This window comes from Fukomys damarensis, unplaced genomic scaffold, assembly GCF_012274545.1.
Source record: "Fukomys damarensis isolate Sample0158 unplaced genomic scaffold, DMR_v1.0_HiC HiC_scaffold_39, whole genome shotgun sequence".
Taxonomy (NCBI): domain Eukaryota; kingdom Metazoa; phylum Chordata; class Mammalia; order Rodentia; family Bathyergidae; genus Fukomys; species Fukomys damarensis.
Window position 1 is genome coordinate 61,711,780 of NW_022900951.1, and position 22,520 is coordinate 61,734,299.

The following is a 22,520-nucleotide window of genomic DNA, read 5'->3' on the forward strand; positions in this document are numbered from 1 at the left end:
GTTTTTTAGCAATGAGGAATGTGTCATAGGCACTGAAATTCACTTTTTACAAATAAGCCCTATGGAGGTAGTCATTGGTGCATACAAAGATGCTCATAATTATAATATTTTAAAACAACAAAATGAAATGCTATGAAGCTATAAAAATTACAATATTAAAGATATGCCACAAGAAAGTATCTGAGATACTTGCTTAAATGCAAAAAAGCTGAAATGCTATATATTATGATCAAAATTTTATAAACAATTGTATGTGATTTATACCATGGATATATTATTGATGTGTAAAAATTCCTCGTGGGGCATGATCCAGAATTTTAATAATAGTTATCTTTGAGTGTTAGGCTAAAGGTGATTTTTTTTGGTTCCATTATGCTTTCCTGTGTGTAATAGTTTTTTTTTTTAAAACCATAAGGATTGTGTATGGAGTTGTTTATATAACGGGGGAACCAAATGTTATTTTAAAAATAAAAAAGGTACAAATAATAGGATTTTTTACTGTGATTTTTAATTTAGGCATTGAAATTAAATTGACTTTAGATTGTCCCAAAGTCTTTGTATTTCTTGACAGCACTTATGTTTCAACTGAAACCAAAAATGCATATTCAATGGAATTGGCCTATGTGAATTTGTTTTTATTTTTTAAAAATTTACTTATTAATTTTTGGTATCGGGGATTGAAGTAAGGACTTGCACTTGCCAGGCGCTGTGCCACTGAGCTATATCCCTGACTCAAACTTGTTACTTGTTTTGAAACCAAACTGAACCTGGTCCTGAATTAAACTGAATAATTGCCTTAGTGAACTTTCTTGCTTTAACAACTAAAATATACATATAACTAATTCTTAGGCAGTATCATTAATCTGTGTTTTGCTGATTAAAATGAAAGATATCAAATAGTAATACTCACTTTTTTTTTTTTTGGAACCAGGGATTGAACTTAGGACCTTATGCTTGTGAGGCAGACAGCAGAACCACTGAGCTAAATCCTCGGCCTATAATGTTCACTTTTTAAAGCTCACTAAAACTGAATACAAAATTTTATTAAACACATCATTTCATGGCCTTTTGCTAAGATCAAATGTAAAAATTTTATTAAACACATGCTTAGATTCTAATGTAACATAAGTATTAGTGAGAAAGGACTCAGAGTTAAACCAAACTTAATTTTCATATTGATGACAAGTGGTAGAAATTATATAATTCTCACCTTAAGTTGATATACACAGATTGAGCATCCCTAATCTGAATATCCAAAATTAGAGATGTTCTAAAATCTGAAAAGTTTTGAGTACCAACATGATGGCAGCAAAGTGGAAAGTTCCACATCTGATCTTATTTGATGGATTGCAGTCAAAACACAGGTACATCAAAAGTATTGAATATTGGATAAAATTACTTCCAGAATGTATGAATAAAGAGTATATAAAACATAAGTGAATTTAATGTTTAGGCTTTTTCCCTGAGAGGCTGGGGATGTAGCTCAGTGGTAGAGTGCTTCCCTTCCATGTATGAAGCCTTGGGTTCAATCCTGGTATTAAAAAAAAAAGTAGATGGGTCCTATCCCCAAGGTATCAAATGTTTATGCAAATATTCCCAAATCTGAAGAAAAAACTCAAAATATGAAACACTTCTGGCCCCAACCATTGATAAAGGATATTTAATCTGTAGTTCACATACCATAAAATTCACCCTTTTTTTCTTTCTTTTTTTTTAGACGAAGTCTCACTGTATATTCCAGGTTGGCCTTGATCTCACGATGTAGGTCAGACTGGCCTTGAACTTTCAGTAGTCTTTCTGCCTTTAGCCCCCAAGTTCTGAGATTACAGGCATGCACCACCACACCCAGCAAAATTCACCCTTTTAAAGTAGTTTTATTACCCACAAAAGAAACTCCATACCCATTAGCTTCCACTGTATTTTTCTTTTCCTTCTCCCAGCCCCTGGTAACCACTATTCTACTTTCTTTCTTTTGGTACTGGGGGTCCTTGCACTTGTGAGGCAGGTGGTGGAACCACTGAGCTAAATCCCCAGCTCTATTCTACTTTCTATCTGTATAAATTTGACTATTCTAGTTGGCTCATATAGGTGGACTCATATAATGTTTGTTCTTTTGTGTCTGGATTCTTTTATTTGGCAAAATGTTTTCAAGGCTCCTCCATATTATAGAATATTGGAACTTCATTCCTTTTTTTTTTTGCTGAGTAATACTATGTTGTGTGGATATAATGCGTTTACTCATTCATCAGTTAATATGAATTTTGATTGTTTCTACTCTTTGGCTATTTTAATGCTGTTACGAATATTGTATACAATTTTTGCATAAATATGTATTTATCTTATAGTTCTCCTGAGTATATACCTACAGGTGAAATTACTGGGTCATATTGTAACTCTACTCTTTGAAAAACAGTGAGACTGTTTTCCAAAGTAGCTTCATTGTTTTATACTCCTGCCTAGAATTCTACTTAAATATAGAAAATCTCAAAGACTAAGATTCTTGTGCTTCAAAAAGGAGGTACATAGTTGTTTATTAGAGAAGTCATACAGGACACCAAAATTTGAAATAGCATCCAATACCAAAGTATGAACAGAGTATAGGAAATCTATAATTACCAAAGGAAATGATGATGAAACCAGAAAAAAATCTTAAATTGAATATTTTGGGAGTGAAACTGTATCAGGTGGCCATAAAAATGATTGCAAATAGTTTAAGGAAAATTAAGTTTTATCTATCACCTCTTACATTTTTCAAAAACTTTAAAAAATAACAATGCTTGAAGTTATATTTGTGCAAATTTCACTAATTCATAATGTTGAATTATTTCTCAGAGTTCCTGTTAAGTTAAAATACTTTGGAATAAATAATGTATTATTTTGTCAGTGATAGGTGCTACGTAAATAAGTTTAGTTTTATATCAATATCATTAAAACAAGCTATTTAAAGTATAATATTCATTTGCCTCTATACATGGAAACCCAAATATAATCAATTTATGTCTCATGTTATATAAGATATATATTTTTGACATTCAAATATGATATCTAAGCTGGGCATGAGGACACATGCCTGTAATTTTGGTATCTTGAGGGGCTCAAGTAGGAGAATGTCAAGTTTGAGCCCACCCTGGGCAACTTAGTGATTTATCGACACTGTGTCCCATAGTACAAAATAAAAAGGGTTGGGGATATAGCTGAGTGGGAAGCCACTGGGTTCAGTGCCCATCAGGGGTAAAAAAATCTGGTGTCTATAATTACAGTAAGCAAGGGTTTCATAAACATTCACTGTATACTTAAAAATGAAATTTCCACCAAGCATAGTGGCACATGCCTTAATCTCAGAACTTAGGAGCCTGGGGCAGGAGGATCATCGGCATGAGTTTGAAGCCAGCCTGAGTACATAGTGAGTTCAAGTCCAGCCTAAACTACATAGTGAGACCCTGTTTCACAAAAATGAAACTTTCCTATTTATTTGAATCTGTATTTTTGCAATTTAAAGTATGGTTCATAGGCCAGCCACACCAGCATCACTTGGTACCTTGCTAGAAATACACTCTCTAGCTGCCTGCAGACCTTTGAACCAAAATGTACATTTTAAGTTTAATGAGCACATTGAAGTTTGAGAACTAAAAAATATTTTTTAAAAATTTGAGAACACTAGTCTAAATGATTTTATGTATTGACCTCTACAAATAAAACCTCTAATTAAATCAGTATTAGCTTTGTGTATACAGACAAATCCAGAAGCTTATTTTATTGCAATGATAGTATTAAATACTATAATGTAACCTAGCATTTTATGAGGTTAGTACATGTGAGCTAAGTGAAAGCAACTTCCCAGTTACCTTAAGTGGCTTAAAAGATAGACTTGGACAATTTGTTTTTGTTTTGCAATGCTAGAGATTGAAACAAGGGCTTCAAACATGCTAGGCAGGCAATTTACTACTGAGCTTCATTTCCAGACAAATGGGAGACATTTTGATTAGATTAGTATGTGGAATACAAGAGTACTTAAGTCAGTTTCAAACACCATGTAGGTATAGTATTACCTATTCTACAGGACCCATGAACACAGCATGTTCAGTGATTTTTTAACTGTCTTTTGCCTCAGTCTACTATTGTCATGGGCCCCATGAGTCACTTACTTGGACGAGATTGGGCATGTTCAGGGTGGTATAGCTGTAGACCATGAGTCACTTATTCAGCAAATAATCATCAGTAGCCTTTTATGTGCCCTTTATCTGGATTAAGGGTTATAACAAACATATTCATGGCCATTATGGATAGGTAAAAACAAACAAACTAACAAACCAAAAACTTGGCAAAATGAATGTTGCCTTAAAAGAATTGATAGAGCAGTGACAATAATGACCCATATTACCGGGATAAGTAGTTGTTATCAAATGACTGCATCCTGTGGTCCCACTAGAGAGCAGAGTTTAAGATGCCACTGGAATTGTGGTTATCAGTTTTAATTTTCCTTTTCTGGGTGTCAGTGTCAGTGCTGATCCAACTCTCTTACATGACCATTGTGACCTGTTCTCGGGTGAAGCCTTGGTACCTTTTGCTTTCATATTGCACCAAGACCTGGTTGGATCATGAATGTTAAAGAAGGTTATGAGAAAAACGAGAGATGTATTTTATCATGATCATCAGTATCGTCATTCTCTAAGAATAAAAAGACATGTAACATATGAAGTTGTCTTCATTAATTAAAGCAAACAAAATACTTGATTAAATTCTCCCTTAATAGCTTTTTATTTTTTAACTAATTTCAAACTTACAAAAAGCTGAAAAGAACAGTATAATGAATTTACCAATTTCATTCATATTTCTGTTTTTAATATTTTACCATCTTTTTAATTCTCTCTTGATATACATTTATATATCTGCATTTATGTAAACACACATACACCTGCATATAATTTTGTAGGCATGATAGTTGTAATTTTTTTCTTTTTGTGGTACTGAAGATTGAACTACAGACTGAGCTACATTTCCAGCCCTTTAAAAATTTATTTATTTACTTTTGTTGATGGACTGATTGATTGTACTGGGGATTGATTGAACCCAGGGCTTTGCACTGAGCTCCATCCCAGCCCTTTTAAAATTTATTTACTTTGCGAAAGTCTCACTAATCACTGAGTTGCACAGGCTGATCTTTAACTCTGCTCCCTCCTCTCTGGAATAATTTCTAATTATTGCCTTAACTGCAGGGAAATCAGCTTTTCTGTGAATTCATTAAAAAATAAGTAGTGTTGTTACAGCCTAATAAAACAATTAAAAAGAAACCAACCACTTAATTCATTGTGGCCTTTTAATACCTTTACTGCTTCTTTAAAGAAGATAGATTTATTCTTTTGATTGTCACACTTACAAGGGTAAACATCACAATTTTATGGATCTTTGTTTAGAAGTCATGCTAAGATAGCTGAAAGGGACTATGACTTAATTTAATACTGTACGTCCAAAATGTGAAAATTGCGCATGGTAGTCCAGGTTATCTCTGGTTTCTAAAATAATAAGTTGCTCTGAAATAAGACATGAAGTGATTGGCAGGTTAAAATTTTGTTTTTCATAGTTTAAATTCATAAATCACAATAGTAATTATGAGAGAATGGCAGAAGCTTCTGGCTAGATTAAAATAATGGTTCAGGCCAGGCATGGTGGCACATACCTGTAATCCCAGGACTTGGGAGGCTGAGGCAGGAGGATTGCTATGAGTTTAAGGCCAGCCTGAGCTACATAGTAAATTCAAGGCCAGACTGAACAACAAGGTTAGACCCTGACTTAAAAAGGAAAAAAGTATAATTGATATTGTGAAATAGGAATAAAATGTCTGAAGGAGTAGGGGAGGTGGGAGGGGTAGGGGAAAGGAAAGAAGGGAAAAAAATATGAGAATTGGAAAAGCATGGAAACAAAATCTTTGTAAATAGGGAAGGGTGGAGGGGGTGAAGGAAGGGCAGAGAATGGGGAAAAAATAAGAACCAAGACCTGTCATGTAAAGGTACAAGATCCCAATGATGAATGTAACTGTACTGTATACCTAAAATGTACCAATAAATTTAGTGGAAAAAAAAGTAATGATTGTATTCAAAGCCACAGCTTTTATCTTTTGGTGAGTTAGCCTCCCTTTTGAGTTCTTTAACAGTGGTACTGTTTAGTAATTTGCACCTTCTGTGTTCTAAATAATGCTTTCACAATCTGAATTAATAGCTTTCCAAAGTTAATATCCCTAAGATCAGATACTGACTAATTTAGGAACTGTGAGGATGTAGTCTTTTACTATTGAAGGTGTCCTTTGCTATCTGGCTGCATTGTTATCAGCTGAGATCGTCTTTGCAATGGACAGTCTCAGGCCCCACCCTCAATGTACAAAAGCAGAATGTGCATTTTAACAGAACTGCGCAAGGTGATTGTACATGTATAAAATTTAAGAGATGTTTAAGAGCTGTTGTTACACTGAGTTGAAATGTCCACATCTTTATTCTTTAGGAAAAGGATCAGGCATTTGTTAAAGTTTCTTCCAAAGATGTTCTTCAGCATTCCAAAAAGTAGATCTATGCAGGGAGTGCTTAGACCCAAACTGATTTTTTTTGGTCTAATGGGGAGAAAGAAGGCTGGGGATTTAGCTTCGTAGTGCCACTGCAAGGTCCCAAGTTTGATCTCCTGTACAAAAAACAAAACAAAACAAATAACCCAACAGAAACAAACAAAAAACAAAAACAAAAACATATTGCCAATGGGGAGAAAGAACAATTTAGATTGGTTAGTGTAAATTTCCACATCATCTGTTTTCCTGTTTATCTCTGCAGGAAAAAAGAAAATCTTTGCAATTTTCAGGTATAGAGATATGTTAGAATATTTTTTCCAGGGCTGGGGACATAGTTCAGTGGCACAGCACCTGCCTGGCAAGTGCGAGGTCCTGAGTTCAATCCCCTGATACCAAAAAAAAAAAAAAAAAAAATTTACCATTCTTGGGAAGTAATTTATATTGCAGTAGATAAATTGAACCAGTAGTAGATTTTCTGAGATGTGGAGGAGCACCTGTGAGGATAGAACTTTCACACTTTATAAATATTCTGCCTAGAGATTTATCTGAATACTCCTTTGTACAAAATGATTACTTGTGACTTATTCCTTGACTCTGTCTACAAAGACATCTAAAATTTTAAAAAGAAGGTTTATTTGTACTAAAAATTGAAACCATACAGAATTTCCTCTATCATTCTATTCCTGCCTCACCCTTTTCCTCAGTAGTAGTCCCTATTGATAGTCTGATATATTGCCTGCTAGGCTTTATTATGAATATTCTCATAGGTGCATACACCTCAGACTTTTTAAATAACATAATTTTGCAATTCTCTTTCACACATTGCTTTTTCTTCCAATTAATGCAGTAGGCCTCCCTTATTCATGGTTTCATTTTGCGTGGCTTCAGTTACCTCTGTCAATTGCAGACTGAGAATGATATATTTTCACAGAGAGACCACATTCATATAGCTTTTAACAAAATATATTGTTATAATTGTTCTATTTTATTATTAGTTGCTAATCTTGTATTATGTCTAATTTACAAATTAAACCTTATCATAGGTATGTATAGAAAAAATGTAATATTATATAGGGTGCCATTCTATCCAGTTTCAGGCATCCACTAGAGTCTTGAAATGTAGTATGCAAATCCTCAGCGTGACTCTAAAGGTTCACTGTATAATCGATTAAGACCTGTCCATTAAACTACTGTCCATCTCGGGATGGGAGTAGAGGTAATGACTGCAGGAACTTGATATCAGTACAGTTTTGACTATCCAGTCAGCTCAGATTTATTTTCTTTCTTTCTTTCTTTCTTTTTTGTTTCTTTTTTTTGTTTTGTTTTGTTTTTTTTTTTGAGACAGAGTCTCACTATGTAGTTGAGACTGACCTGGAACTCGCTGTGTAGCCCAGGCTGGTCTCAAACTCACAGCAATCCTCCTGCCTCAGCCTCCCGATTGCTGGGACTACAGGTGTGCAGCACCACACCCAGCTCAGACTTTCTTGAAAACTGGGTGGGCAGTATTGGAATTGGAAGTCAGAGCTGGTAAAATGTAAAGATGTCATATTTCTTTTTTGGGGGGTTTCTGCAGATAGAACTCGGGACCTTCTGTTTTCCAGGCAGTCAGTGGAACCACTAAGCTAAGTCCCTGGCCCAATATGTTATACTTCTTGAGGGCTTGTAGAAACTTGCTGATTTTAAAGATGTGGCTTTGCCATACCTGAAAGCGTAGATTGTTATGTGTGACAAAGTGGTAGCTGGAAAGTAATAAATGCCACAAGTGAAAAAATCTTCCTCAATGCCTGCTATCACTAAATCAACCCATAACAAATGTTGGCAGGGCTGTGGGGAGAAAGGAACCCTTCCCCATTGTTGGTGGGAGTGCAGACTGGTGCAACCACTGTGGAAATCAATATGGAGATACCTCAAAGAACTAGGACTAGAGGTTCCATTTGACCCAGTTATCCCTCTGTGGGGTATTTTTCCAAAAGAAGTAGTAGAATCATACCACATTGATAGATGCACACTCATGTTTATAGCGGCACAGTCTGTAATAGCTAAAACTTGGAAACAGCCCAATTGCCCATTAGTTGGAGACTGGATAAAGAAGATGTGGTTTTTCTATAAAATGGAATACTACTCAACCATAAAGAATGAGACATTAGAGTCATTCATAGGCAATTGGATGCATATTGAGGCCATACTCTTAAGTGAAATAAATAAGACACGTGTAAATACTGAATAGTTTCTCTGCTGTGAAAAGCTAAAAGTATAAATAAGATCCAAATTGTATAACTGACAATGTGAAATAGGAAGAAAAGGGCTAAAGGTGTAGTGGAAGTGGGAAGGGTAGGGGAAAGGAAATAAGGGAAAAGAAAGAATATGAGAAAAGGAAAAAATGGAAACAAAGTCTTTGTAAATGCGGGGGGGTAAAGGGAGGCCAGGGGTATGGGGAAAAATTGAGAACCAAGACCTGTCATGTAAAGGTACAAGATCCCAATGATGAATGTAACTGTACTGTATACCTAAAATGTACCAATAAAGTCAATGAAAAAGGTAAAAACAAAAACAAAAATCTTTCTCTTTCTAGCAGACATAAATGAATCATTGGGAATAATATCTCAGCCCTCATTGGAAATGCCACTTTTGCCCTCAATTAATGAATTAAATAAAAAGATGACAACAGTTCATAACAAGGAGGAACAAAAGACTTCATCTAAGTGTTACATACAGGTCACTGGCATGACTTGTGCTTCTTGTGTAGCAAACATTGAGCGGAATTTGAGACGAGAAGAAGGTAAGATGCTTTTCTAAACTTTTAAAATATTTTCATACATGCTTATAGTTCTGTCACCCTATTATCTCAACTTGCCCCCTACCCTCTTCTTTTTATTCCCTTCCTAAAAGGTAAGACACTCTTAGAGCTTGTTATTTTGTGTACTTATTTGAGAACTGTCCCTTTTGTTTTCTTAATTTGTGCTTGTAATCATGTTTAATTCTTGCGAAGACCTTATAAAAGGCTATCAGTGATATGAAAAACTCCAATTTCCTTTTTTTGTTACTCTTATTTACCTCATTGTTACATTTTATTTATTTATTTTTATTAATTAGTTATTTATTTGGTACTGGGGATTGAACTCAGGCCCTTGCACTTGTGAGGCAGGCGTTGGAACCACTGAGCTAAATCCCCAGCCGGATCATTGTTACATTTTCATGGCAGTGGAATTTATAGAACAATAGCAGAAGGAAATAGTGTTACTATTCTTCATGAACCATGGAGGCAGTGGATTTAAAGAAACATAAAACTTTCTGTTAGAGTTATTCTTAAAACTGACAACTAGAATCTCTGAGTTTCAGTATTACCATACCTAGAACAAGGCCCAGACCAGTACAAAGTTTGTCTAGAACTATATTGTTCTCTTCTACCAGTTACATCTCTGATCTATGCATGTGGTTACTTAGTATTGCATACAAGTTTTAATTTTAGGTTACAAACATCTTAGAAACCCTGTAATACAGTGTGTTTTCAGTCATACTCAGATATTTTAGCTTATAAATTTGCACTTCGAAATATAGCATAGTAGATTTGTTAACCATATATGTGTAATTATGTTTGAGACCAAAGTCTTACATTTGGTATTTGGCTGCCTTAACTTTGTGTGTTTTAGTGATAAATGCTCCTATGCACAAGGGTTGAATAAGGAAGTTATAATTAATGTAAGATTATCCAACTATTGGGGAGATAACTCCAAGTGTATATAGTAATCATGTCACCTTATATATCAAGTCCAGAATATTATTTCAACAAAATGTATGGTATTCAGAACCATCTTCAGTTGAATAATATCTTCTCTGCAATTTTGTTGTTTCTCAATCACTTCTTTTTAGCCCCCATTATTTCTAACTAGAAAGCAGTTAAGGTTATATTATCCCTCGGTTAATGAAAAAAAGAAATGAAAGCAAAAGGAAGCTTGCAAAGTTCCTGTTTGAGAACTATTTTCAGGCAACTTAGAAATTCCTTTTTCATGAAACAGGAAATGCCTGTGCCAGTTAAAATGCTTTTTTAAAGTTTGTGAGATGATTCTCCCAATTGCTCTGTCCTACCACCTCCCAAAGCAATTATGAACACTATCAGCCTAGTTGGAGTCACTGCATTCACTTTTTACAAAAATTAAGTAGCATTGATCTTTCCTAAGTTAAGTCTGCATTATATTTCTAAAAATAGAAGTACTGAGAATGTAGATCAGTGGTAGAGCATGTTAAGGCCCTGGGATTAGTGTTTAGCACCAAAAATAGTAAATAAAAAAGCAACTCACCAAAGAGGAGGAGGAGGAGGAGGAGGAAAAGAAGAGGAGGAAGGGGAAGAGAAAGAATAGAGGCTAGGTGTGGTGGCACATGCTTGTAATTGCAGCACTGGAGAGACTGAGGCAGGAGGATCGCTGGAAGTTAAAGGCTAGTCTGGGCTGCATAGTGAGTTCAAGGCTAGCCTGAACTACACAGTGAGACTCTGTCTCAGATAATACGACATAGGAAGAAAAGGTGCAAAGGGGAAGGGGAGGTGGGAGGGGTAAGGAAAAAGAAAGAAGGGAATGGTATTAATATGAAAAAAAGAAAAAAATGGAAACAAAGTCTTTGTAGATAGGTAGACGTGGGGGGTTTAAGGGAGAGCAGGGGAATGGGGAAAAAATAACCAAGATGAATTATGTAAAGGTGCAAATTTCCAATGATGAATGTTATTATACTGTATACCTTAAATGTACCAATAAGATTAATTAAAAAAAAAGATTAGAAGCTGGGCATGGTAGCACATACGTACAATCCTAATTACTTGGGAGGCTGAGGCAGGAGGCTCACAAATTTGACACCATCCTGAGCAATTCAGGGAAACCCTGTCTCAAATACAAAAAAGGGTTGGGGATATAACTCAGTGGTAGAGCACTTGCCTAGCATATGTAAAGCCTGGGTTCAATCCCTAGTACTGGAAAAAAAGAGAGAAAAGAAAGAAGCAGTTCTAACTACAGTTTGAATAATTACATTTACATAAGTGATTGAACTTCTATTTTTGAAATTTATAAAATGATGTTTCCTTCCATTTCTATTTGGCTATAAATTACATTAAACCACAACAAGATTTTCCTCTGTCTTCCTCTGCCACTCTTTTCCTCTAGTACTGGGGATTGAACCCAACACCTTTCACTGAGCTGTATTCCCACTCCTTTTTATTTTTTTATTTTGGGACAGGGTCTTGCTATTTTGCCCAAGCTAGACTTGAACTTTTGATTTTCCTTTCATAGCTTCCTTAGTAGCTGGAATTAGAGGCATGTGCTGACATGCATTGTATTGGTATAAATTTCTTATTACTGATACTTTCCTGTGACTGATCATCTGAGTTATTTTGGTAACCACAAATACCAAAATGTAAGTGGTTTATATAGATAGATTATGTCAGGTATTTAAAAAACTAACATCTATTATTAAATGTATATTTAATAAGTTTCTCTTTGTTATCACACCCCAGAGGTGACCTATGGACTGTTGATCCCCATTATCTGCCAGGTAGCTACCAAGTACCATAGATTCCTAGAAAGGGATGCTATTTCTGCCATGTGGAATTCATTTTCTTCCTGGCAGTAGCAGCAATATCTGGCTTAGAGAAGTGGAACAGTTGTTAACAAAAGATTTCATCAGCAAGCAGCTTTACTGACATAAAATGAATTCCTTTGCTTTATTAACAAGTTGTCTGGCACTTTTTTTTCTAGGAATAACAGCTTTGAAGATTAATGTATGTGAGACAGTAAAACTTGAGAATTTTAAGTCATGACTATTCTTTAATAATATAATGTGTACAGTGGGATATTCTTGTAGACTTTGCTATAATTCAATGATATTTTAAGGACTCTGAGGTCTATGACTATCTTATTAGCTTCTAAAATTCCCTGTTAAGATATTGTCTCAATCAGTTGCAATTCATAGGCCTTGTTTGGATCCCAATTCAAACAAAAATACAGTTAAACTAATAAACAGTTATAAGAAAATTGTACAAATGTGTATGCTACCTGGATTTGTTTTCCTATACTGGGCATTGAACTCAGGGCCTCAAACATACTGAGGAAGCACTCTACTGAGCTATATCCCAAGCCCTTTTAAATTTTTATTTTGAGACAGGGTCTTGCCAAGTTGCTCAGGCTGGCCTCCAACTTGTGATTCTTATGCCTCAATCTCTTGAATGATTGAGGTCACAGGATATGCCACCATGCATGACTTGCCTCGATATTTGATGATGTGGCAGAATTATTTTAGATGTAAAAATGATGTTATGTTTATTGTGTGTGTGTGGTGCTAGAGATGGAACTCAAGGCCTTGTGCATGCTAAGCAAGTACTCTACTACAGAGCTATATCCCTAGCCCTATTGTTATTTTTAAAAGAACGTTTATCTTTTAGAGATACATGTTTAAATATTATACATGAAATATGTATAGGGTTTGTTTCATCATAATCTGGATAGAGAGAGGGAAGTGGAGTAGATAGGAATATAGATTTAAAAAGAGCCAGGCATATACCTTTAGTCCTAGCTTCTCAAGAGTCTGAAGCAAGAGAATCCTTTGAGCCCAGGAGTTGGAAGCCAGCCTAAAATATAATGAAACTCTGCCCCTAAAAAATAAGACAAAATAGAAATGATTAGCCAAGTATTATTAATTTTTGCAGTTAGGTAATGGGTACATTGTTTGTTATGTTTTTCTCTCTTTTACATATACATAATTGAAACTATCCATAATAAATTTAAGAAAATAAGGCCACTTTTTCAAATAGTATCATTTGGTTTGAATTTAAGACTTATTAAAAAGTGAAGTCATAAATTTCTGCAGATTCATTTTAATCCTTTCTCAGTTAAGATGAGAATACTAAAAAGTAAGTATAGCATTAATTTTTTGGGGCCAGGTATTTAGCTCAGTGGTGCTTCCACCTACCTCACAAGGTCCTGAGTTCAATCCCTGGTACCATTAAAAAATTATTATTTTTTGTTTGTTTTGTTTTTTGAGACAGGGTCTTGCTGTGTAGTTCAAGTTGGCCTTGAACTCACTATGTAACCTAGGCTGGTCTTGAACTCACAGCAGTCCTCTTGCTTCAGCTTTCTAAGTGCTGGGATTATAGGCGTGTGCTACCACACCTGGCTAACATTACTTTTTTTAAAAATAAAAGCTAAATGAAAGATATTAAAGAGTACTTATAGTATCACTATTTTTATAAGATCTGTTATCTGTATTGTTTTTCTTATCAATGCTCCTAGGAATATATTCTGTACTTGTGGCGCTGATGGCTGGCAAGGCAGAAGTAAGGTATAATCCTACTATTATACAACCCCTGCTGATCGCAGAATTCATCCGAGAACTTGGATTTGGTGCCACTGTGATAGAAACTGCTGAAGAAGGGGATGGTGTTTTGGAACTTGTTGTAAGTAAGAATTTTTGTGTGATTAATAAGATTTCTAGGGAAAACTCGGTGAGAGTTCATAGAAGAGTTCTGAAGTAAGGACTAATAAAATATATAATGAAAATCGAGGAAACTGGAAAGTGGAAGGGGATGAGGTATTACTTAATGGTAGTCTTCAAGTATGAATTGTAGTTGACATATCTCTGTTAAGAATGAAAACAGAATTGGGTTTGAATGAATAAATGAAAGTCAACTTCTAAAATGTTGTATGATTCCTATCTAATAACATGTAAAGGAATAGATCTGGATACACTAAAGACTTAAAATTTTTTTTTAATTTTATTGAGTTTATTGGTACATTTTAGGGATACAGTACAGTTACATTCATTGTTGGGATATGTACCTTTACATGGCAAGTAAAGACTTAAATTTTATAAAGAAAGTTATAAAACCAGATGTAAGGCATACTGGTTTAAAATGGTCATTTTATCCAACCCAGCAAACCAATTACTAGAGTTCTGTCCTATAAAAATATGGTCAGGCCAGGTGTGGTGGCGCACACCTATAATCCCAGCACTTTGGAGGCTGAGGCAGGAGAATCACCGTGAGTTTGAGACCAGGCCGTTTGTCACAGTGTGGGGATTTAGCTCACTGGTGCCACCATCTGCTTTGCAAGTGCAAGTTCCTGAGTTCAATCCCCATACTAAAACAAAAAAGGGGGGGTTATGTACAGATTTGTGTGTGTGTGTGTGTGTGTTTTACTGGGTACTAAACAGAGGACCTTTGCACTGAGCTATATCCTTGGCCCTTTTTAGAATTTTAAATTTTGAAATAGAGTTTCATTAAGCTGGTAAATTGCCTAGTTTGGGCTTGAACTTGTGATCTTCCTTCCTCACCCTACTAGAGTGCTGAGATAACAGATAAACTCATCCAGCCACACCCTGCAATAAAATTATATTTGTAATACATTTTTCAGAGCCAAAATTTAAAACTAATTTAAATGTCCTTAAATATAAAATGGTTATAGAAATTATAGACATTTTATAGACAAAAATACAATAGAATAAAATAGATCAGTATTAACTGACAAGTAACACTCTTTAAGACATATTAGTCACAGAAAGCAAATTCTAGTATGATATGTATGATGTCATTTAAGTAAAAATGCAAAAACAAGTACATGTGCATATTAGTCACAGAAAGCAAATTCTAGTATGATATGTATGATGTCATTTAAGTAAAAATGCAAAAACAAGTACATGTGCATATTAGTCACAGAAAGCAAATTCTAGTATGATATGTATGATGTCATTTAAGTAAAAATGCAAAAACAAGTACATGTGCTTATGCAATATATGTATATGTAAATATCTAGAGAAAGGACCACATGGTTTATGCACATGATTGGTAGTATTCATCTGAGGGAGAGACTGAGATTGGGGAAAAGAGCAAAGGGAAACTTGGATTTTTTCAATATTGTTTTAAAATTTTTTTATAGTACTGGGTAGTTCTTTGCACTACACATCACCCTTTTTAAAATTTTGTATTTTGAGATGAGTTCTCACTAAGTCACTAAGTTGCCAAGGCTGGGCTTGAACTTACCATCCTTCTGTCTCATCTTCCCAGAATGTGAATTACAGGTGTGTGCCACCACACCTGGATTAATTTTTAAAACCATACAAATAAAACAATAATTCTAGTTGTAAACATTTAAAAGCCAGGCCTGTGGTGGTGCCCAGTTGTTATACCATTACCCTGGGAGATAGAGGCAGGAGGATTGCAAGTTTTAGCCCAGTCTGGGTACTTACCAAGACCCTGCCTCAAAATAAAAATAAGAGGGTGAGGATGTAGTTCAGTGCAAACGCCCTATGTTCTATCCCCAATACTAACACACATTAAAACTAACAAAGAAAGAATTCTTAACACTATGTTAAATAAGCTACAGTTTAAGCAAAAATTTGAATGTAAATAATTAAACCATTATTTATCAAGAAATATTTCCTGGGCCATGGACATTGCTTAGTGGTACAATACTTGCTTAGTGTTTGCAAGGCCCTGGATTCAGTCCCTAGTAGTGGAAAAAAATTTTTCCCAGGGAAAAGCCTTTTTTTTTTCATTGTTTATTGGTACTTTTTAGGTATATAGTACAGTTACATTCATCACTGGGGTCTTGTATCTTTACATGACAGATCTTGGTTCTCATTTTTCCCCTTGTCCCTGTCCTCCCTTCACCCCCTCCACCCTTCCCTATTTCCAAGGACTTTGTTTCCATTTTTACTTTTCTCATATTTTTCAAAGGAAAAGTCTTTTTGCACTCATGGAGCTCTATTTAGTGCAAGCAGAGATTTTTGCAAGTGGATTTGTTTCAGGGAATCATCAGACAAATAATGACAGAGATCTTTAATGCACCATTTTTGCTGATATCTCTTCAGTAGATATACTCAAATTCTTCTTTATTTTATGGCTTTTGGTCAATTTTCAGAGTATTTCAGTGGTTACCTTTGATCTTTTGTCAGTTTTATTGTTGCCCTTTTTTTTTGTAGTACTGGGAATTGAACTCAGGGCCTTGAGGATATAATGAGCTACATCCTCAGCCCTTTTAAAATTTTTGAGACATAGTCTTGCTAGGGCTACCAGGCTAGCTTTGAACTTGAGATCCTCCTGCCTCAGTGTCATTTTTGTTTTTCTGAGATGGGGTCTTGCTGTGTAGTTCAGGCTGTCCTGGAACTCACTGTGTAGCCCAGGTTGGCTATCCTCCTGCCTCAGCCTCCCAGGTGCTGAGATTATGGGCATGTGCTACCATGCCCGACTGCCTCAGTGTCTTTAGTAGCTGGAAAGATAGGCATATACCACTTGTACCTGGCCTACTATTGCTTTTTGAGGGCAGGATCTACACATCTAGTATATAATTTAAGGCTTAACTAAACTGTAACTGCACTTAAAATATAGGGAATAATATACTTTCATATATACAAAATTAGAATACTTTTTTCAACCATTAACTTTCTCTAACAATATGCCTAAGCAGCATGAAAAAATATAGAGGGAAACAAGGTACTGGATTAAGAAATAATGGTTGTTGAATTCTTTGTCACAGAGCAATAGTGACAGAAAGAGGGAGCCTTTTAATGAGATGCTTTTCTATCTAATCTGTTTGTTGTGGCTTGCATCTAAATGTCTCCCCAAAGCCTCATGCAGTCATTGGTATGGCTTTTTCAAAGAGGTGACCCCATCTAGTGTGTATGATACTGGGATTAAAGATGTGTGATTACTAAATTGGTTCAGTGATTGGTTTAGCATAATTTTGAGTGTGGATAACGGGAAAGCCCACTCTGGATTTGAGTACCACTCACCCTAACGGTGTGTAGCCTGGATATAATATAAAGGATAGAAAGAGGGCTGCTGCCATTGTTTGTTGCTTTGCTACTTTCCTGCTTGCTGCCTTGTGCCTGCCATGAACTGTTTTCTCTTCTGCAATGCCACCTTGTAATAAAGCCAGCGAACTATGAACTGAAACCTCTACAAACTGTGAGACAAAAATAAACCTTTTCTTCTTTAACTTTGGGTATTGAGTATTTTTATCTCAGCAATGAGAAAAGTAAGACATTGTTGCAACTGGGACTATATCTTTATTCAATGTTATATAAAATGATATTCTAATGATCATGTAAAGCATAATAATAGTATAGATAAAATCTTGTCAGTCTTTTAATTATAAGTAATAACTCATGTTTAATGGAGGAAAAAGTATATTTCTGAACAATAAAGGCTTTGTTTTTAACAGGTGAGAGGCATGACATGTGCCTCCTGTGTACATAAAATAGAGTCTACTCTCACAAAACGCAGAGGGATCTTCTACTGTTCTGTGGCTCTGGCAACCAATAAAGCACATATTAAATATGATCCAGAAATTATTGGTCCCAGAGATATTATCCACACAATTGAAGTAAGTGCCAAGATTTTTCATTTCTATATTCTTAGCTGTTCAATTAACAGTCCCTTGAATTATATCTGGTTTGCATCAGATAGACAATGAAAAAAATCTGACTGCTTTAAACATTCCTGACAAGATCTGTCACAAAATCGACTATTTTATTTTCTAATTTGGAGACAGGATCTTGCTAAGTCTCTAAGTTGCCCAGGCTGGGCTGGAACTTGTGACCCTCTTGCCTCAGCCTTCCAGAATACTGGGATTTTAGGTCTGAGCCACCATGCCTGGCTCATTGCAAAATTTAATGTAAATAAGCCAGGTGTGGTGGTGCATGCCTATAATCTCAGCACCTGGGAAGCTGAGGTTGGAGGATTTCTGCAAGCTTGGGTCCAGCTTGGGCTATATAGTGAGTTCAAGGCCAGCCTGGACTTCATAGCAAGACCCTATCTCAAAAAAAATTTTATAGTAAGTATGGCTGCCTTTTTTCCTTGGTTGCCATCAGGAAAATTTAGGAAAAGATACATTTATACTTTAAATCACCATCAGACTTAGAACCACATATCATTTGAAGTTTTTTGAAAATGGAAATAAGGACTTTTTTGTTTGTGGTGCTGGGGATTGAACCCAGGACCTCCTGCGTGCTAGGTGATTGCTCTACCATTGAGCTATACCCTAGCCCTAGAAAGTGGGAATAAAGAACAATTTGTTGTAAGTTAATCACTAAGATTCTTGTTAATCACTAAGAAAATGAAACATCATGTTAGATACATTATTGTTTGTTACGACAAAGCAAAAACCTTACTTTTAAATTAAAGTAAAATCTTTAAAAAGCCAAAACCTTTTCTTTGTGCCAAATTTGTTTTGTCTTCAGTAAATCTTAAGTAGTAATACATGTGAAAGTGCATTAAAACTTGCAGTGTGCTATAAAATTGGTGTTCTTATAATCTAAAGCAGTGATGGTAAACCTTTTAAAGACCGAGTGCCCAAACTGCAACCCAAAACCCACTTATTAATTGCAAAGTGCCAACACTTCAATTAAACCTGAATACTAAAGTTTTAGTTTAGAAAAATAACTCATATATTAAAAGAAAATCACAGTAACAGAGCTTTGAATGATACAAACATTTTACTGTGGCACGTGTGCCATGGATTTGTTTCCATCGATCTACAGTATATTAATAATTTAGGTAAGATTCAATTAGTATACGTAACAATATCATTAACATATTTGTGAAGCTACCATTATTGAGTACCCAAGATGCAAAGATGTATGTAACACCCTGAGATACTCAGTAATACAAGATTCCAAAGCTTCAGCTTAATTCCCACAGCAGTGTTGTCTTCATTTTGGAAATGAGGAAACTCAGGTGAAGAGGTTACTTGTCAAATGTCATATAGCTAGGAGGTGTCACAACTGGAATTTGAACCTAATCACGATCACTCTAAAGCTCACAGTTGCTATTTTCACTATGCATGCCACATTGTCAATAAATATAAGATGGCACCAGTTTCCTTACTGTCAATGCTCACATGAGTCTTACTTAGGTGTAGTTTCCTTTTTAAACTTTATTAGGAAAAGTGAGTTCTTTCTGTGTTCTTTTTGTGATGGAACAAGAGTCAAATATTTAGTATGGTGTGAACTTTTGTGGCCTATTAATGAAAACTATTACTGAGGAAAAAGGAACTTGAGTTATATTGTTAGTTGGAGAATAGTAGGATAAGCATTAACTAGAATTAAAGAAATACTACTTTTCAAATGAAAGATTAGAAACAAAAGTAATTAAGAACAAGAGGCATGCCTTTATCTTTATATTCTTCAGAGTGACTTGCACGTAGTAATTGAACTGAACTGCTGTACATAACAATACCATGGCTTAGAATTTCTCTATAATATTTATATACTGAGTGAAATAATTTTTTCTTCTGAATTTTCTTAGAGCTTAGGTTTTGAAGCTTCTTTGGTCAAAAAGGATCGGTCAGCGAGTCACCTAGACCATAAGCGAGAAATAAGACAGTAAGTGCTTTTGGAGTTTCAGTAAAAAATTAGATTTTGACTGCTTATTACTAATTTAACATCTTATTACCATGTCAGTTTTTATATCATCCTTATATGGGATGGTATAATTTCATCTTGTATTTCTCTACAGTACATAGATTCTTTAGCCACTAACAGCTTAGTAAAATGATTTTTCTTTTATTTTTTCCCATACAAGATGGAGACGATCCTTCCTTGTAAGCCTGTTCTTCTGTATTCCTGTAATGGGGCTGATGATATATATGATGGTTATGGACCAGCATCTTGCAACTCTTCACCATAATCAGAACATGAGTAATGAAGACATGATCAGTGTTCATTCTTCTATGTTTCTGGAGCGCCAGATCATGCCAGGACTGTCCATTATGAATTTGCTTTCTTTTTTATTGTGTGTACCTGTACAGGCAAGTGAACTGTTAGCAGATATATTTGTATTGAATGAAAAATGTGGCAGGCAAGGTTTTTTCCACTTGCAAAAGATATATTAGCCAGAAGTCTGATCATCTTATGCTGGATACTTTACAAAAATAATATTAAACTTAATAGTAGAGGTAGATGATAGATTCTGTTTAACCCCTAAGAATATTGTTTAGTGATAAAGTGGAGAACAAGAGTTCAAGTTTTTTGGATTTGGTAATTCACATCTGCTATTCTATATAACTATTATTTTTGTCTGGCGTGTCAGTTCATTACATTCTGTATATTGTCTTCCTATCTTTTGAGATAAACTTTTACTGTAGAAAGGATCACTTCCATTTAATAAATCTATTTCTTTATTTCACCCTTATAAGAAGCATTGTGAGGGCTGTGGATGTAGCTCAGTGGTAGAGCACTTATGTAGTGTGCTCCAGGTCCCGGATTCAATCTGCAGCATCCCAACAACAACAACAACAACAACAACAACAACAACAACAACAACCCCATAGAACTAAACCAGGCCGGGCATAATGGTTCATACCTGTAATCCCAACTATTCAGGCAGCTGAGGTGGCAGGAAGTCCAAGCTTGAGGCCAGCCTGGGCTACTTAGTGAAACCCTGCCTCAAAATAAAAAATAAAAAGGACTAGGCAGCTCAGTAGTAGGGCAGTTGCCTAGCATGTGCAAAGTCCTAGGCTCAGTACTCAGTACTGACAAAAAAAAAAATTCCATGACAACAAACTGTAAATTCTTTTTCTAGTTTTTGTTTTTTTGGACATCAAAAAGAAAAAGCCAAGAATCATCTTTCTTTTTTAAAATGTTTTTATCATTATTGAGTTTATTGGTACTTTTTAAGTGTACAGTACAGTTACATTCATCATTGTGATCTTGTGCCTTTACATGACAGGTCTTGGTTCTCAGTTTTTCCCCATTCCCCTGCTCTCCCTTCACCCCCTCCACCCTTCCCTATTTACAGAAACTTTGTTCCCATTTTTTTCTTTTCTCATACTTTTTCTTTTCCCTTCTTTCCTTTCCCCTGCACTCCCGGCTTCCCCTACTCCTTTAGCCCTTTTCTTCCTATTTCCATTTATCAGTTATACAATTTGGATCTTATTTACACTTGCATCTGACTTTCTTAATATTATGGACTATACATTGGATCATGGAAGACACTCCTCAAGGGCTTGTACAGCAGTTTGAATTCCTTGCTGTGCACACACCTCTGAAATACAAAATCATCTCAATTTAAAAATTTCCTTAATATTGATGGATTAGTTAAAAGTCAAAGGAAGTAAATATTGATATTTTATCTTAAGTTATTGATGTATATATGTGAATTTCATCATTTAAAAAATTTCAGTGAGTATCATTTCTATATTGCAGTTCTTTGGAGGCTGGCACTTCTACATTCAGGCTTACAAAGCACTGAAGCATAAGACGGCTAACATGGATGTACTGATTGTGCTGGCAACCACCATTGCATTTGCCTACTCATTGGTTGTTCTTCTAGTTGCAATGTATGAGAGAGCCAAAGTGAACCCTATTACTTTCTTTGACACACCTCCTATGCTATTTGTGTTTATTGCACTAGGCCGATGGCTGGAACATATAGCAAAGGTAAATAAGAAACAATGACATTTGTTAAAATTATGGGTAGATGAATGACCATAATATTTTCTGTACCAATTATTGGAAATAAACATCAATTCATGTGACTAACTGTTTACTGAAGAATTATTTTTGTTTTAGCAGCATTTTAGGGCCGGGAATTTAGCTCAGTGGTTTGGTGGCCTGCCTTGCAAGCGCAAGGGTCCAAGTTCAATCCCCGGTACCAAAAAAAAAAAAGTATATTAGGTTGAATATTCTTTTAGTACATTTACCTAATTTATAGAATCAATACTGTGGATAGTAGAATATGCCTGTGGTTATTTTAAGATAGACATTTGAAAAATACTTATTTATATTACACTATCAATTGGTGTGACCACATGGTTTAAAATACTGATAGAAAAACTCCAATGCTATAATATAATGTTTCTGATTCGGTTCCACATACCTATATAATGTAGATACAAGCATAGTTTATATGCCAATCTGTAACCTGAACACTATAGTTTTTTTCACCCTCTTTTTGCAGTCTAGATGATTATTTGATATTTCTGAGTAATTG

At 35.2% G+C, this 22,520-nt stretch overlaps 1 protein-coding gene across 2 annotated transcripts in view; it reads left to right on the forward strand.

The window, feature by feature from the left end:
- Positions 1–22,520, forward strand: part of Atp7a (ATPase copper transporting alpha) — a 162,674-nt gene that overhangs the window by 90,516 nt on the left and 49,638 nt on the right. For both annotated transcript variants that reach the window (XM_010641329.2, XM_010641330.3), the window contains 6 exons: positions 9,126–9,332; positions 13,825–13,988; positions 17,752–17,913; positions 19,836–19,912; positions 20,112–20,337; positions 21,734–21,967. In XM_010641329.2, coding sequence (XP_010639631.1) covers positions 9,126–9,332; positions 13,825–13,988; positions 17,752–17,913; positions 19,836–19,912; positions 20,112–20,337; positions 21,734–21,967 — 1,070 coding nt within the window. The remainder of the gene's footprint in view (positions 1–9,125; positions 9,333–13,824; positions 13,989–17,751; positions 17,914–19,835; positions 19,913–20,111; positions 20,338–21,733; positions 21,968–22,520) is intronic.